General features: G+C 42.7%; 1 protein-coding gene across 1 annotated transcript in view; it reads left to right on the top strand.

The window, feature by feature from the left end:
• Window positions 1-5,151: 5,151 nt before the first annotated feature.
• Window positions 5,152-17,416, top strand: part of lamc1 (laminin subunit gamma 1) — a 42,898-nt gene continuing 30,633 nt past the window's right edge. Inside the window, 1 exon segment of the mRNA NM_001201523.1 lies at window positions 5,152-5,680. Within this exon segment, the coding sequence (NP_001188452.1) occupies window positions 5,305-5,680 (376 nt within the window). The 5' untranslated portion in view covers window positions 5,152-5,304.

Raw genomic sequence — 17,416 nt, 5'->3', positions numbered from 1 at the left:
AACGGCTTACTTCCGGTTCCAGCAAAATTAAGTCAATTCAGTCGCCTCGTTTTTTTATTTATTTATTTATTTTTTGGCAATACAGGCTCCACATAGTTGTAACCAGATATTGCCAATGAGCAGTGATTGGTCAGAGTTGACATATATATTGCAACCGTTTTCACCGATCAGAAGTGAGCCTTTGGGAAGTCCACACTCCATCCACTAAAAGAGGGCTCGGGAAAATCCAAAAGTCTTGAACGTGCATCATGAGGCCACCTAATTTCATCAAGGCATCTGATTGGTCGGTTTATAACTTGACTAACTTGCGCTACAGCACAAAAAAAATCATGGAAAAAAAATAGGTTAAACAAAATCATGTTAAAAACGGGTATCTGAGCAAAATGGTTATTCTGGGTAATCGCTTTTATGGAAGTTCATGGGAATTTTGGCTTCTTGGATCCAGCGGCTACTTCCTGATTTGAACCCCAGGGAGGAGTGGTCACACTGTCCAGTTCCTATTTACAGTCAATGGCAAAAGCGTCTGTCATGTGAGATCCTGCAGTCTTTTAGACCATGCACCCCCCACACACAAAGAGCCCAAAAAACTGAAAAGGGACACCTGACTGATGAAATGGTTAAATAAAGGTCTCATCATGTCCGTGACTGCCCCCCCCCCCCCCCCATCACCACTGCTCTTCTGAAAGTCTCCACTTACACACAGTTCAAGAGGGGGGGGGGCGTCTACAGAAGCACTTGATTCATATATTTATATCGTTTGTCAAACCAGAGCAGCACGAACACTTGACTAAATCCCAAACTGGATCATTTCAAGAAGTTTAGATCGTGGAGAACGTTCAGGCTAAAATGACAGAGGCTCAGGATTCATAGTTCCACAAAGCTGGAGATCTCCTTCTGTGAGTTGGTTCTTGTGGTAACTTGGACTGTGGGCTTAACTTGGAGCAGGTTTACCTAGAGAAACTAACCTAAGCTGACAGTCTGCAGGATCTGTCACAATCAGAGTTTTCCTTTCAACACATTTGATTCCGAGTTTATGCAGATTTACTTAAAAAAATAGATGAAATTGTCTGTTTCCTCACGTAAACTTATGCTTTTTTCATCATAACTTTCATCAATAACACAAATATTTTATATTTTTCTCCAAAAGTCTTCTAAAAAAAAAAGTGTTCCTTCTCAATTTAATATGACAAAGATTGGTTCTGAAACAGTAAATAATAAAAATTCCATTTTATAAATTATTTTTTGATTTAATGTCACTCTGCAGGTTTCACAGTCTTTCTTAATATTTCCACCTCTTCATCAAATTATCTTTTAGGGAGCAATACTATGAAAACGCAGGACAGGATTTTGAATTTACATTTTAGGTTAATTTTGTTTAGATTTTTATTCTTTTTCACATTAAACCTCATTTGGCTGCTTTTGGTTATCTAGTTTACTCAAAAACACGTTTTTTTTATTTTCATTATCTTCATGTTAGCAGCAGCTTCCCTGTTGTGTGGGCCTTTACTGTTGCTTTCTTACACTTATACAAATGTGCCTACATTTTTATCAATACAATGCAATTAGTTGACCTGTTGCCATGGTGATGCTTACCTCCACCGATGAAGGCTTTCTTCTGACCTTGTGACAAACTCAGGCTTGTTCTAGTCAGAGTAGATTAAGCTTAACTTGTTTAGTCTTTCCAGCTCAGGCTTAAATAGTCCGTTTCTTAGTAAACTAGGACTAAGTTAAGCCTGACTCAACATCGGCATTGGACTTAAAATGACTGAAAATCCGCCCAGCAGGGGGCGTCATTTCACTTTTTTGGTCAATAGCATGAGTTTATTTAGAGTCATATGTAAATCAATGAGTTGTCATTTCAACAACCAGAGATGATAAGAAAGTTAGAGAAATGGTCGTGTTGAACATCTGAAGACGTTTTTCTGTGAAACTGCATGAAAGCAAAGCTGGAGCATCATCATCAGTGATCACCTGATCAACCTGGATGCAGAAAAAACCTTGAAAGTTCAGCCAGATGTTCTGTGTTGAGAGGAAGTCAACATGCTCCAAGATGTCAAACCTGCATCTCAGGGCAGCAGCTGCTTTCAGAAAAGGTCAAAATTCCATGTTGGCCTGTTTTATCTCAATCTGGACACACCCACATTGGAGTTATCAAACCCCAGCGATACGGCGCTGATCCACAGCTGGACCACTTCGAACCAGAGCAGTGGAGCTGCTTCCCGATGATAAAAAAACAATGTAGTCGTTGAGCCTCAACATGTTCCAACACCTACATTTCCCCCAGGATTTTCAAACCACGGAAGGAATACTCCCATCTGTCAACAAACTGTGATGAAATCGTGTTAAAAAGTCACAAACACACCAGGGGGTGTTTGCATTTTTTCCCCCACCAAGCAGAACCGTCAAGGAATTAGGAGGAGAGGACAAGCTGTGGTTCTTCAAAAATGAAATTTGACAAAGCTCCAGAAACCTCAACAAGACCTTCACCTTCATAATTAGGGTCTGTTTCAGATAAATCTAGTAAAAAAAAAAAACAACTAAATGTGTCATTTTTAATATTTAAACAGATTCAGACAGTTTTAGTTAAAGTCACATTTGCCTATGCTTTTACCTGTTTTCCATCAAACAGTTTTCTTACATGCATCTTTCTCTCGTACATTTTTACTTCACAAATATTTCTCGCTTTCATTTTTTTTCCTGATACACTTTTCTCGCATAGCCATTTCCAGCTAGCTTTGATTGCTTACCCTCTTTCACACAGAGGCAATAAAAATAGATGTCAAACACCTCAAAGTTTCACATGAACAAAAAGGAAAAACCAAATGTAAGTCTTCTAGATAGGGACAACTCCTAAACAAGTCTCAGAATTGTTTAAATTTGAGGAAAAAAAGCGAAGTAAACAGTTCTGATTGTGTATGTGGGTGGAGGTTCTCATTTGTCTCAATTGTCTCATTTGACGTTGGCTTGAAGTTGAGTCATCGCATCTGGACTAAAAATCTTCTTCCTTGAATTGCTTAGCCACTTCCCTTAAACAAAAGTAGCAGTACAAAGGTGGCGTCCATTCTTCCAAACGACACAGCAAATACAATTCTATTCATTTCCAGACTAAGTAACCTCTTCTGGGGGCTCCCTTTGCTCTGATTTTATCTCATGGATAGGTTTACTTCTTGCTTATTTTAATTTACTCTTCTGAGAAATCTGGGCATGTGTTAAGTTACAATTGTTGGAATCTATTATATTTTCTAAAGCTTTAATAGAGAGGGTTGGTGCGGTTTTGTGTTTCTCTTTTTTATTTAATTTTTTTCTTTTTTTCTTTCTTTTGATTTTTGTTGTTTTTGTTGTGTTTTCAGCTCTTTTATTTTATTTAACTTAAAAAAGAAGATTGTGCAAAAGTACCTTTATTTCAACTGGTGTCTGTGATTTGATGGAGATTTTGTACAATTTCTGCATAAAACAAATAAAGTTTGAAAAAAAAAAGTAGTACACTGGAAGTTTATACTTGAGTATAACCATAAGGATGGCAAGTATACTGTATAGATCATGTACGTGTGGGGTTGGAAGTATGATATTCATCTTTAGACTAAATTGGAACATTTTAAGTTGACAGTATACAGTATAGTATGTAAACTTTGATTTTGATCAAAAAATAATTTTTATATTTTAAAACAGAAAATTTCAGAGTTGTGTGTCAAAACTGTGGCCTTTGTTCTAATTTTAGTGCCAATTGCACCCCACCATGTCCCACAGGGAAAAATGCAAAATTAGTGACATGCTGTGTTCATGCGCTGTTGGAATGATCAGAAAAATGACCGTCGGACTTAGAAAAGACACAAGAACACCAGAAAAACATCAAAATCTTCCAAAATCACATGACAGCTGAATGACTTTCTGCAACTAACCAAATGTCGATGTATTTATAGTGCACCGTATATGGTGGGACGGCAGAAATACAGAGAAAATAAAACATCTTTAAGGATTAACAACACAATTTGCTCCATTTTGGCAGGCCAAATAATTTTTATAAATATTTATATATTTAATTAATAAATATAAAAAGTAAACTTCAAGTATGCTGCGTCCCTTTTAGTATAGACTAGTAGTACAATCAAATAGATACTGTTTGTTATGTGTTTATTATCTCTCTATAGACGTCTATGGAATTTTGGCTTCTTGGAACCAGTGGGTAGTTCCTGTTTGGAATGCCAGGGGGGAGGGGTCACTCAGTCCAGTTAACTTTTACAATCCATGCTGGTGACTTTTCCAGGGTGAACCCCGCCTTCACCCAATATTAACTAGGTTGGCTCCAGCTGCCCCGAAAGTGATCCAGCAGGTCCTGAAAATGAAAGGATGTTTGGGAAAGCTGCCCTTTACTACAGACCAAAGAGGACCTGGAGAGTTACTCAGCTTGGCTGAGGAGTTTCGCTTCAAGACACTCAAAGTTTACAACATAAATGTAAATTTCTGGGTTGCTTTGATACAGAGCCCCCCAGGGGGCCAGTGGTTAACACAGTTTACTTGTCAGTGCGCACAGTTTAGCAGATTTTCTTTTCTTTATAACCACTGCCCCCCGGGGGGCTCCGTACTTTAAGTAAAAAGTTCGCAAAAACGATGCACAGGAAGCATTTAATTAAAATATCTAGCCTATACATAAGTAAATTATGCTTTTCCCACCATCTTTAAACGCTTCCGACTCTGCGTCCAAAGGTTGTGACTCTTCTTTTCTGAATTAGGTTTTCCCACAGTCAAAGTTGGACTTTGGGAGCCATTTCTGCAAGTAGGCTTAAAAGAAACAGATAAAAATGCAATGTTCATTAACGTAGTAAATGAATCATGTCCACTCTTTGGGTTTCCATAATGTGTTTCTTTTTATAACCAGCAAAGACTTTTATCTACATGTCCAAAGTCTGGCCCGTGGGCCAAATGTGATGGTGTGTGTGTTTTTTGGTTTTTTACTTCATGAAATCTCGCGGGTCAGCGGGGGTTTGACGTCATACCGTTACCTTCTCGTTAGCGCACGGGGACCTGGGCTGTGATTTGGAGATGTCAGAGGGCCTCGGCTGACACGGAAGTGACTACCCCCCCCCCCCCCCCCCCGCATCTGCGCAGTAGCGGCCTGGGTGTAGTCTGGACTCAGCGGCTCGAACTCAGCGGCACAGCCGGGAAAGGAGAAGCAACAGGCGGCCTGGAGCGAGCGCAGCGCCGCTTCTTTCCAGCGGGAGTCCCAGCGGAGAGTGGCCACGAAGTTCAGGGAAAGTTCTGGAAAAGTTTTTCTGGGCCAGGGGGGGCACGGAGCGAGCCAGCAGGATGCAGAGTTTTGTGCGGACTGTGGCGGTTCTGAGCTCGGTGGCGGCGGTGTGCGTCTTCGCGGCCATGGACGAGTGCGAGGACGCGCAGGGCCGGCCACATCGCTGCATGCCCGAGTTCGTGAACGCCGCTTTCAACGTGACGGTGGTAGCCACCAACACCTGCGGCTCCCCCCCCGAGGAGTACTGCGTGCAGACTGGAGCCACCGGCGTCACCAAGTCCTGCCACATCTGCGACGCGCGCGACCCGCGGAACCACCACGGCGCCGCGTACCTGACCGACTACAACAACCACCAGGACGCCACCTGGTGGCAGAGCCAGACCATGCTGGCGGGGGTCCAGTACCCCTATTCCATCAACCTCACCCTGCATCTCGGTAAGGTGCTCGAGCTTTGGAAAGCGGGTCGGAGCCCCCGGGTTCTCCCCTTGCGCGTGCACGTCGTTTCTATGACTGTATCACCTGCTTCACAGTGGCGTCTCCAGAAAATGTTCAGATGGCGTCAATGAAAACATCAAAGGGGGCACCCCTCTCTGAGAAGCTCTACGTTAAAATTATTGTGAGCAAGTTAGCAAAAAAAAAAAAAATCATCAATTCGTTTTATTTTTTGAACATAAATATTCTTAAATTTTGCTAAGATATGTTTAAATCTTAAATATGTAGGAACTTTCCTTTCCAAATAAAATCTGATTGGTTAGGTTTAGGTTTTTTTCTTCCCTAAATATCCAAACTTTTGTGTTTAGTTTATTTCTGGTGTGGATATTTCCCATATTTAGAGACCTACTCAGAGGAAAATGTTTTTTTAACATGTTCAAAGTGTCATTAATCAGCATATATACATATATATATATATATATATATATATATGTATATATGTATTACATTAAAAAAAATGCTGGACAGGCCACAAGCTCCCGGCTCTGCTCCATTCTGATGGAGCAGAGGAGTAGATCCCTGAACGTGTTTGTTTTCCTCGTCTGAGTTGGTATCTGGATCCAATCTGTATAACTGGATAGGTCCAATTTTGCAGTCTATTTTTGCTGCACTGCTGATGTTAGGTTGGGGGTGTGAGCTAGTGGGAGAGAGTTTAACCCTTGTGCTATCCTAGGCACGTTAACATTGGGAGTTGGGTCATCTAGACCCACTAGACAGTGCGCTGAACCTTTTTTCTTTAATGATTTGTGATCTTCAGTGGTGTCCATGGATTACATGAAATCCTCTCCACCTTTATCCACCTTTGTCATGGTAGGGAGAACACGTCAATGGTCATCTTGACCCCATAGGATAGCACAGGGGTTAAACAGAGAGCTCTCAGCAAGGAGGAGGGGAAAGAGTGATTGCTTCGTGCCAGCGATCCCACCCACAACACAGGCAAATTTCCTACCACTCTGCAGAAACTGTCTTAGTTTCTCCTGATGGTGTAATTGTATCAGTTCACTTATTACTTAAGATCTCTTACATCTCTGTAGCTTACCTGTAGCACGGTTCTTCTCAGGTTTGTGTTGCACTGATAAACAGGCGTCTGAAGTACAGATAGACTGACAATAATAATGGCCTTTCACAACAGTTACAGTTGACGACCAAAATGCAGAATGGGTTCAGCCGTTTGATGGATCAGATCATGGATTCTTAAAAAGTAAACTCACTAAAAAGCACGTTCTTGTAGCATTGTTCCTATGATGGAGGACATCAAAGAATTTCAAATTAAAAGTGCGTTTCTGAGTATTTCTTTATTCAAATCAGGAGGAATTGGAGCGGATAAAAAAAAAAGTCGTTTATAAAAGCTCTCAGTTGAAATGGGCGTGCCAAAGTCTTCCTGCTTCTTCCCCATTCGGATGCATCCAGTTGTAAACAAATAGATCCATGCACATATTTGTTTTCCTCGTTTGAGCTGACGTCTGGTTCAAAACTGTACGGCTGGATAGCTCCAATATTAATGTTAGCTCGGGGTTGTGAGGGACTGTAAGCTAGCAGGAGAGTGTGTAAATGAAGGGATAATGGGACATCAGCTGAGGCTTACATCCGCACCAACCGTCCCGCCCACTAACGGGACAGTATAACCAGACTGATGCAATGAAACGTTTTGGTCAAAGTTCTGCCGTCATAGTTGATTGTATGTTCTCATGGGTAGGTGTAGTACCACCGATAACCACCAGAGCTTTAACCCCCCCCCCCCCCTCCCTTTATTGCAGTCAAGTGTTTGGAACAAAGACTGTTTTGTCTGGAAAATTGCGTCTTTGGAGCCCCTCAGGTGGTTGTGTGTCCGCTGTGGGTGTGTTGTGTAACAAAGTGGTGATATTAGTGTTCAGGGTATTAAAATTACCCTCACAATTCTATTCCCCTGGGGGGGGGGGGTTAAACAGCAGTTCCTCTGGTTCTGACATTGCTCTGCATTCCTGAGGCGTGCGCTCATGCTGCCGCCTGCTCGCCTTCATCACTGCTCTCAGCTGGGTCTTCCTCACCCGCCTCAGAACAGAATCAGTTTATTTGTGTCATAAAGACTTATTTTTATCTTTTTGAGGCTCTGCAATGTCACATGAAACTCCGCCTCCTGCTGAGGTGTCATGGTTTTTAATATCGAAATGTTTCTACAAAATTGATTTTGTTTATTTTTACTCTATTTTCTGTGGAAGTCGCTTTTTTAGCCCATTTTTTTTTTAACAACAAAATTTTCATGTCATAACGACGTCTATTATTTTGTTATCAGGAGAAAACACTTTATTTTACATGTGATAACAAGACCATGAGATTAGGGATGTCCACATCAGGTTTTTGGGGATCGATCCGATTCCAAGTCATTTGGCTCCACATCGGGTCCTGATCTGATACTTTTACAACACGTTTATAAAATGAACAAATATAATAAACATGTTTATTTTTATTATTTCTTATTTAATTAGCCTAATTTAACACTAATGTGAAGTGGGTTTAAATAAAGTATACCATTCGGCACGTCCATTTAGGGGTCGCTACAGAGAATCGGCTTTCACTGATTGGCGGTTTGGAAACCCAGTATTTTTCAAGGCACAGGGTTACCAGTCCTACACCCACCTAACCCGCTTCAAGTAGCTTGAACAATCAAGTTAAAATAGTTGTAATAATAATAATAATAGGGGATAATTAGTCATGTAGAGAAAGTTTGGTTACTCAGAACTATTGAACTTTTTGGATCACATGGGATTCATATCTCCATTAAAATATCTTAAAAATTAACAATGATTTTCTGTTTAAATTGTTGTAGCATAAATATGTTTACAAGTATTCATGACTAACCCGTCAATCGGACTATTTAACTCAAACTAGCGCCGCGATAAAATGTCATGATCAGCTCATAATATGCAGAATTCTTGTAGAGTATTTGGAATTTTAAGCTTGAAATATAAATCGCTGATCGTATTAACAATAAATTAAATGCCCGATCCTTGATTGAGGTACAACATCCAATTTCAATTGAGTCTGCAACCATTGCAGATTTGCAGTTGCACCAGATTTCCGATCACATGATTGGATTGGGACATCCCTACACGAGTCTACACGAGATAGTACTTGTCATTACCACGAGAACATTGAAAATTGGTTTTTCGGTGGTGATCACAGTGTACCTGCTTGTATACACACCTGCATAGCTGTACCGGGGCCAACCTAATCCTCAAATGACGATGACTGATGTGGACACTGTTTATGACCGACAACATCGGCACAATGTCTACAAGTGTTAGGCCACAATTAAAGTAATCACAAAATTAAGACGTTTGCTGCTCGTGATGACGACATCTACTATTTCGTGTTATTACAGAAAAAAACATGTTTTCTCGTAAAAAACAAACTTGCCTTCTCGTTTCGTTGCAAATTGTAGAAAAATAAGAAGGGATTCTTCATTATCACAGCATAACATTTTTATCTTTTGATAACAACATCTACTATTTTGTTATTATGAGAAAACAAACAAATTGCTACAACGGAATTTTAGTTGTTATCACAGCAAAAAAAGCGAGGTAGGCTGTTTGTGGCTTTTTTTCAACAGTTTAATTATTTATAACTTTTTATTATGCTGTTTTTTGTTATGCATTTACTTTTTCTGTTTTCTTCAATGGAGATATGAATTTACTTTTATTATTCATGGTTAATATAGAAATGTTATTTAGCGTTCAGTTTTTTGTTACACATAGTTTTTGCTGTTGTTGCTGTTAAATTACTTTTATCCTTATGTAAGTATTTTGTTTTTTGGATGTTTTTTCTCCCGTAGTTTAAATCCTTCAGACGTTGCAGTTTCTTGGTATTTGTACGTTTCCCGTTAGCAAAGTCAAACATTTCAGACCTATGACAACTACTCCGCCAGACGGTAGCGCCCCCTGTTGGCTTTATGTCACATCATCCCAAATCTCTGCAGATGACTGCAGCTTTCATGTCTTGGGGTGCGGGGGACGGGGGTGAATTGGGGGGGGGGTTTCATGCATTTTTGAAGAGCTTTAGCAGGAAACTGGCTTGTCTGAGCCTGTACCTGTGAGTCCAGGCCGGGGGCCACATGAAAGACCCACAATGGGAGGCGGGTCCTCCAAATTTGGATTAAAGCGGTTGAAAGCCTTTGGACCAGGTGACACCAAAACTTCATGAAGGGTGGGGGGGTCATATATGACTGTGATAATGCTCTCCGCCCCCTCAGATTCCTGAGTGCTGAACATTCGTTTGTCCTTCTAGCTGAGGGCCCCTCAAGTGCCCATTTCCCCTCTCAACAAAGACGGATGAAAAGTCCCCCCACAACCCCCCCTCTCTTTGGGACAAAGGTCCAGCAGATAGTTGAACAAGACCCCCCCCCCCCAGATCTTTCCAAGGTTTTAGTGTGGGAGAATGTCTAAATGCGTTTTCTCAAAGGAACAGATGACTTTGACATAAACGACAGCTCTACTGAAACTACTCCCTTCAGGCAGGAGGCTAAGGTCCATCAGGACCAGAACCTCCAGACACAAGAACAGTTTCTTTCCCTCTGCAGTCAGACTCTTAAACGCCCTGTAACCCCCCCCCCCCTAAAATTTCACGTCAATGTCCAACCAGTCACCAGCCCACTACCTGCACCTTGAACATTCTCAGTCTGCACTGTTTTGACACTCCTTGCACTACTGACTCTATTTATATTTTTGTTCTGTCCATTGTGTAAAAATTTTGTTGCTTACTGTTCTTCTGTTTTATGTTGCACATTTGCACCGAAACAAATTCCTACTCTGTGTAGCTACGCAGAATATGGCAATAAAAACCTCTTGAATCTTGAATCTTGAATCTAAACCAAACAAGGAAATAGTCCAGATTATTGGGAGGGGACATTAAAAAACTGAACATTGAGCGTAGACTGTAGTGCTATGAGTAGGCCTGCACAGTAAATCGTGAATTTATCATTATCGCGATATCAATACGCATATCGCAAAAGATGGTGAAAATTTCAATAAATGGTTACCTTAAATGTGCTAAAAGGATCTTATGGCAGCTTGAAGTATTTAATGAACGACATAAATCCATTTATGCATTTGACCAATCAGATGGACAACGTGGAGGCGGATGGAGGCTTTTTGTGTTAGATGCTCGCCTCCGATGTAGACTGGTTCATTTGGAGTATAATTTAGGTTATGTTGATTTATTTCAATTAAACTGTTGCCGTGAAATAGAAATTATGTTTTTGATTGTTTTGCTATTTGTTCATGTACCTCAAGTTATATCGTCATCGCAATATTAAGCGCTTTGAGCGTCTGGAAAAGCGCAGATAAATCAAATCTATTATTATTATTATTATATTGATCACATTGCGACTTTTCTTCATATGGTGCAGCCCTGCTGATGACCTTCATAGTTCACTGTATTCAGGCCCGTTGGTTCCTCATGGAGGGAGGAAAAACGTTGGACTTACTAACAATTAGCTTCAAGCTAATTTACAAATGGTAAAAAAACAAAAAAGGACGATTTAACTCCAAAGGAAATTGGCCTTGGAATGGTTTGAGTTTAGCAAAATGTGCTTTTTCTGAGGGATACACAGCTGTACCAGAGATCCTCCGCCGCCCCATTGATAAATCCTCTGCAACAGATGGAGGGCCTCAAACTGGACAAATCGTCACCAATACAGAAGAAGACCTTAAAGAAGATCCCTGTTAAATAAACAACTCATTCTTCATGTCGCTTTAATCTTTCGAATGGAATGAAGGAGAACATCTGTTTCTCAGGAAACAGCATGCCTCCTCCATCTTGTTTAGCTTCGTAATCAAAGTCTTGCATCTTGTTCGGCCGTGGACCATTGTCAATCTGCTCTGAGCTGTGACTGTGCATTCAGTTATTAAATTTTAAATACATTTACAATCAATAGAAAATGCTTGTTATACCGAACTTAATTTTCAATGAAGGTTAAGAACTTAAACAAGAGAAAAGTGTGAAAATGTTCGCGTCTGTCTGAGAGAAGTGTAGAAAGTGTGTAGTGAGGTTTTTTTTACAGCCCTAAAAATAAAGATCACTACTTTGAATATTTCGGGTTATTTTTAGTGCCCGAGTCCCAAGATTAGGGAACACTGTACTTCAGAGATGCTATATCATTCAGATGTTTAAGGGTTATGAGACACAATCAAAATAATGAAACATTTGAGGTCAGGTCAGATGCAAATAAACTAAAACAAATCTGAGGGGAAAGAGGTTTAGACCAAGTCATAAAAGCACAAAAACAACCCAAAGAGGTTTCTTTTTTATATCTGTTCAGCGATCCAAACCCTTGATTCCAGTCATAATTACACGGCTCCTTTGCCCCCCCACCCCCTGTTTTTGGACAGCGGTACAGTGGAAAGTGGCAGCAGTTCTGTCAGACGTATTTGTGCTCCATCCTGCACACAGCCATGTTTCCTCTTTCACCCAACAGGGCATCATCGGCTTTACTGAGTTTTGTTTTCAGCTATAACCTGCGAGATGTAACCCCCCCCCCCCGCTGGTGTTACTCCCACTCCCTTCAACAGCTGCCCACCCCTCATTGGTGGAGAGGGTATTTACATTAGTAAATACAGAACTGTGTCTGTAAGCCTCATTTGCCAAAATACTTTTGTGACACCAATGTCATTTTGGTGCGTCCTGAGTTAGAAAAGTCTTTTTTTGTGCAAAGGATTCTGTGGGACTCCAACTGAAAGGCTCCGCCCCCTTGATGCTGCATTCTGATTGGCCACCCACTACAGCTGGCAGTACAGAAGCACTCTTGGTTGTGATGTCATCAGGTTTGATAAAATGTCCTAAATGAGGCGTTCATGAGCAACATTTGGAATAATGGGATTCTAAAACTCAAATCTGTGTCACATGACACTTCACGATGTGTTTGGGGATCTTTTAGTGTGAAAACAGAGTGTGGGAAACCTCTGTTTCCCATCACGAGTTTCTTCTGGATCAGCCAGCTGTTGAAAATTACATCAAACTTGGGAGGGGGGGTTGGCTCATCTGGTTGGCCTCATTGTTTTTGTGTTTGAGGAATGGGCTCAGCGTGGGAAACTGGGGTCCGGGGGTGGGGTGGGGGGGCACAGCTGGAGGACAGCTGTCCAAAAAACTCAGAGCTGATGAGAGAGACCCCCACACCCCTCCCAAAACAACAGATCAGCTGATCTTCTGCTGTTTTCATCTTCAGAGGAATTCTGCCCTCAAACTTCAAAGACACCTCCCCATGCACGCACACACACAGACACACACACACACACACACACACACACACTGTCTCCTAATCATGCTTGTAATCCGTTCATGATTCGTGATCCGTAGAGATGAACTTTTCTCGCTCCAGTTCTCGGTGGATCAGACTTTCACCATCATTTCTGCTCCGCCAGCAACAGATGACCAGCATGATGGTGGCGATGTTTTGTCCCCCCTCCCCAGAAGAACTTTGGGGAGGCTCTGGACTGTTCCGGCTCCCAATAGGCCATTCCTGTGTCAGACTGGGGTCTGGGCTGGCCGGGTCTGATGCGGGTCAGACTGGAGCCACTCAGAAAACAAAGCCAAGAGCAACCAGGAATTCAGGCTTGAATGAGCCCCCCAACACCCCCCCCCCGAATCAAAAAAGACTAGTTTCCCTTAACACCTCTCTGTATTTCCCCTTTGATCTGTGGAAGGGCTGCTGCCCCTCCCCAGCAGCTTGTTGATCACCAGCCCCAGCCCGGGGCCCCCTGGTGTTCCCTCAGGTCTTTGTTTATGACCCCCCCCCCCCCCCCCACACACACACACATTCCTGCTGCCGTGTGCTAATTAAAGGTCCGTGGTGCGTTCAGGGTTGCTTCAGTTCGTGTGATGTTTGCTGTGGTTTATTCAGGGGGGGGGCTCTGTTGCAGGTTTGCAGGTTTGAGGCCCAGCTGGAACCTCAAACCTGATCCTTCAGTCCTCCTGAAGGTCGTCAGGCTGCTGAGACTCCTGTGATACGTTCAGGAACTGCACATGTCTGAGCGTTTGTGTTTGGGAGGCGAGCCGTGTCGCAGCTGTTTAATTTTATTTTTTTAAATCAGAACCGCATAAGTTCCGCCTTGCTTGTGGCTGCTCCCTGTGCTCCAGCAGGAAGCTCTGTCGCAGTCACACTGGAACCATGTTCTTCTGTTTCATGTGAACTTTGGTTCCTGTTTGCCTGATGTGGGTCACTAAATTGGAACACGTGAATTCATACTTTTTTTTTTAGAGCTCCTGAATGCATCACAGGCAGAACGCAGATGAAGATCTCTGCACACCTGAGCTGTTTCTGCTGTCCTGAAAGCAAAGAACCAAACCGGCGGAATGCTCCTTGTCTTCATCCTCACAGCCCTTTGAACTGTGACCCCCCCCCCCAGATATGATCCTGTTATCATGCAGCTCGCACAGCCTTAGACTAAACACCAGAGCACACAGACTGTTTTATCTGCTCTTGTTTCTGAGGAGGATTCAGAACTACTACTGGGTTATGTCAGAGTCCAGAATTGCCCCTTGGTCTTAGGATCCAGAACCAGCTGTGTTCTGACACTATCAGAACTAAAAACTATTTATGATAGGTTTTCCTCCATGGTGCTGCTCATATCTGTTCCGGTTATTCCTCATCGCCTTCGGCATTCCCAGCCCGCTTCTATAATCTTCATCTCCGTCTCTGATCTTCCAGTGGACGCTTTAGAGGAGGTTCAGAGGAGGATGCAGCATGAAGACGGGACATCTCAGTGATGCTGTATTGTATGTTTGTGTGTGTGGGTGTGTGTGTGTGTGTGCGCGCGCGAGATCAGAGACATCAAAAAGATCCACACTCAAAGGTCTGACAGATTATAGGGCTTTAATTTTATCTCCTGTCTCACAGCTCCATCTAGACTTGATGCAAAGCCATAATCCAGGTTTTGACACCCCGCCCCCTTCCCCCAGCATTGTGTTCTGGGTAAGGGCAGAGTCGCTCTATGGTTCCATCTCTTTAACCTGTGAGCGCTCGTTATGCAGACATTCATCCCTGCAGATCTTCTGATATATCCCTGGAGGTCCTACACATCATGGATCAGATGGTTCTATCAGATCAGGTTCTTTGGGATCAGCAGATAAACAGCAAAAAGGCCAAATCCTCCTGAGAGTCTTCACTGGTCTGTGAAGGGCTGATTCTGGCTGTCTTTTCTTCCTGTGTTGGAACCCCCCCCATATGATTGTAAAACTGGCTTCCTCCCCCATGGGAGGACTACGTCACTGTGGGAATGAGTTCTGGAAAAGAAGACTCTGACCTGAGAGGAAGCTGTGTCAGGGCATCGGTGGGGGGGGGGTCTGCTGGGGAGGGGCCTGTGTGATTTGCTTTACCCAGGAAGCGTCGGATCACCTCCGGGAGCTCTGGGAGAGCACGTAGGGGTCTGTTATTAAAGTCAGCGTGGAGTCTGAGCGCATGACAGAGTTGCAGGACAAGCAGATGCATGTAGGGTAATTTTAGCCCTGCTACTGGGGGAGGTGGAGGGGAACAGTAAGGGCTTCTCAAAGCTGGTTGGGGGTAAACACATGATTACACCGCTGACGTGCAGACTGATTTATGCGCCGCTTCAAGGTCTCCACTTCATCACAGGGACAGCTGCTGTGCGGGACGGAAAGTCCAAAGATTACATATTTGAATTTGTTAACATATATTTTTGTCACAGCGCGTCTATTAGACTGAACTGATACCACAGATGTGGGTTTCTAAGTTTGAAGGCAGTGTCAGTCTTTGTGAATGATGAGAGGAACCAGTTTTAACCCCTGAGGAATGCCAAAAGCGTGCCTTCCAGACTGCCAAGCATGCCCTGTAAGAGCAAACGATGCCACACATTAGTCCTGCACAATAAATCCTAAATTTATCGCCATCGCGATATCACAATAAATGGATACCTTAAATGTTGAAACAGATGCTAAAACAATCTCTTGGCAGGTTGAAGTGTGTAACAAATTCAATAAATCCCTTTACACGTTTGACCAATCGGATGGACCCCTTTCATGTTAGATTCCCGCCTCATATTTAGACCTGCGTCATTTGGAGTATAATTTAGGTTTTGCTCATTTTTATTTAATAAATCTGTTGCAGTGAAATGGAATTGATTGATGTCTTAGTTGGTTTTTGTTAGCTAGCGTAAATGAAATCATTGCAAATATTGATCTCTAATGTCACAAGTTTTCCTGATATTGTGCAGCCCTACTACACACGTTGCCATAGCTGCAGAAGCTGCAAAGGTTGCAGATGTCACAAAGATTGCAGATGTTGGAGAGTTGCATGCTTGGTATACTTGTATTTGTCATTGATACCACAGATGTTGCTGAAACTGCAAGGGTTGCATATGTTGCAGATGCCAGAGATGCGGCAGCTGCTGCTGCAGGTATCACAAATATTGCAGATGTTGCAAACACTGGGGAATCCTTAAATGCTGCACATGCCACAGATGTTGCAGACGCTGCAGATGTTGAAAAAGATGTTGCAATGGTTACGGCAACCTTGATGACGGTTGCAGACATCACAAATGTGGCAAACCTTGCAGATGGTGCATGCATTGCAGCAGTTGTTTTTAATGCTGCAGATGTTCAGAAGCTGCATGTGTTGCAGATGTCGCAATGGTTGCAGTTATTGTTGATGCCACAAACATTCCAAATGTGATAGGTTTTGCATATGATGGTTACAGATGTTGGGATGCTTTAGATATGCAGATGTTGCAAAAGCCTGAGATGCTGGAGATGCCACAGGGGTTGCAGAGCCTGAGGTTACAAGGTGGATGTTGCACTTGTTGCAGATCTCGTAAACATCGCAGACACTAAAGGTGTCACAAGTGTCGCAGATGTGTTTTTAGATTAGAAAACTGTGCTGAATTTGCAGAGTAGACCTTTAGAGTGTTTCATTTTCCCTTGAGCTGCATTAGATCAGCGGACTGTTGGCGTTCTTCAGAGCTGCACCTATTTAATCTATCAGAAACCTTTTGCGTGTTGCTTTGCAGATGTGTTCTGTGCAGAACTGCATGTTCCCCGTGGCTGTCCTTTAATCCTTCAGATGAAGCACCGAGCAGTTTCTCACGTGTGGTGTTCGGGTGCAGCTGTGTCTGCTGACAGCAATAAAGCAGACATGAGTCAGAGTTTTATTGCTCCTGGAGAGGGAAAAATGAATAGCGAACAGATTTATGCCAAACAAGGATGCTCCTCATCCTTTCTTCCTCCCCTTTCTAGAGTTTTGGAAGACAAATGAAGTGCTCCGCTGATGAATGTGAGGAAACTTCATTTGTTTTATGAAGGACTGGTTTGTGTTAGTGCTGGTGTGGGTTGTTTGTGTAGATCTCAGCTCACTCCTTGGCCAACAGTTCCATTGCATCCTCTATGCATCGATGGCAGTTATTTGTCGGACGTTTGTTGGGGGTTTCTGAGGTGTCATTTGGAACAGTGAGGGCTGTGTATTTCTGGGGGGGAGGATGCTTCTTTGGTGGTCCCTGCTGTATGTTTGGGGACAGCAGAGGACCTCCCTGAATCATTGTGGGGTCAAAGGTCAACTCTGGACAGTTCTCCTGTTTGCTGCCATCTGTGATGTGAAGAAATTATGACAGACACCCCCCCACACACACATACACACTTTATGATCTTAATTGGAATTTCCCACTGGATTTAAACACATCGTATTACAGTGTTTTTCAA

This window comes from Oryzias latipes, chromosome 17 (genome assembly GCF_002234675.1).
Source record: "Oryzias latipes chromosome 17, ASM223467v1".
NCBI lineage: Eukaryota > Metazoa > Chordata > Actinopteri > Beloniformes > Adrianichthyidae > Oryzias > Oryzias latipes.
This window is presented reverse-complemented; position numbering and strand designations above follow the sequence as displayed.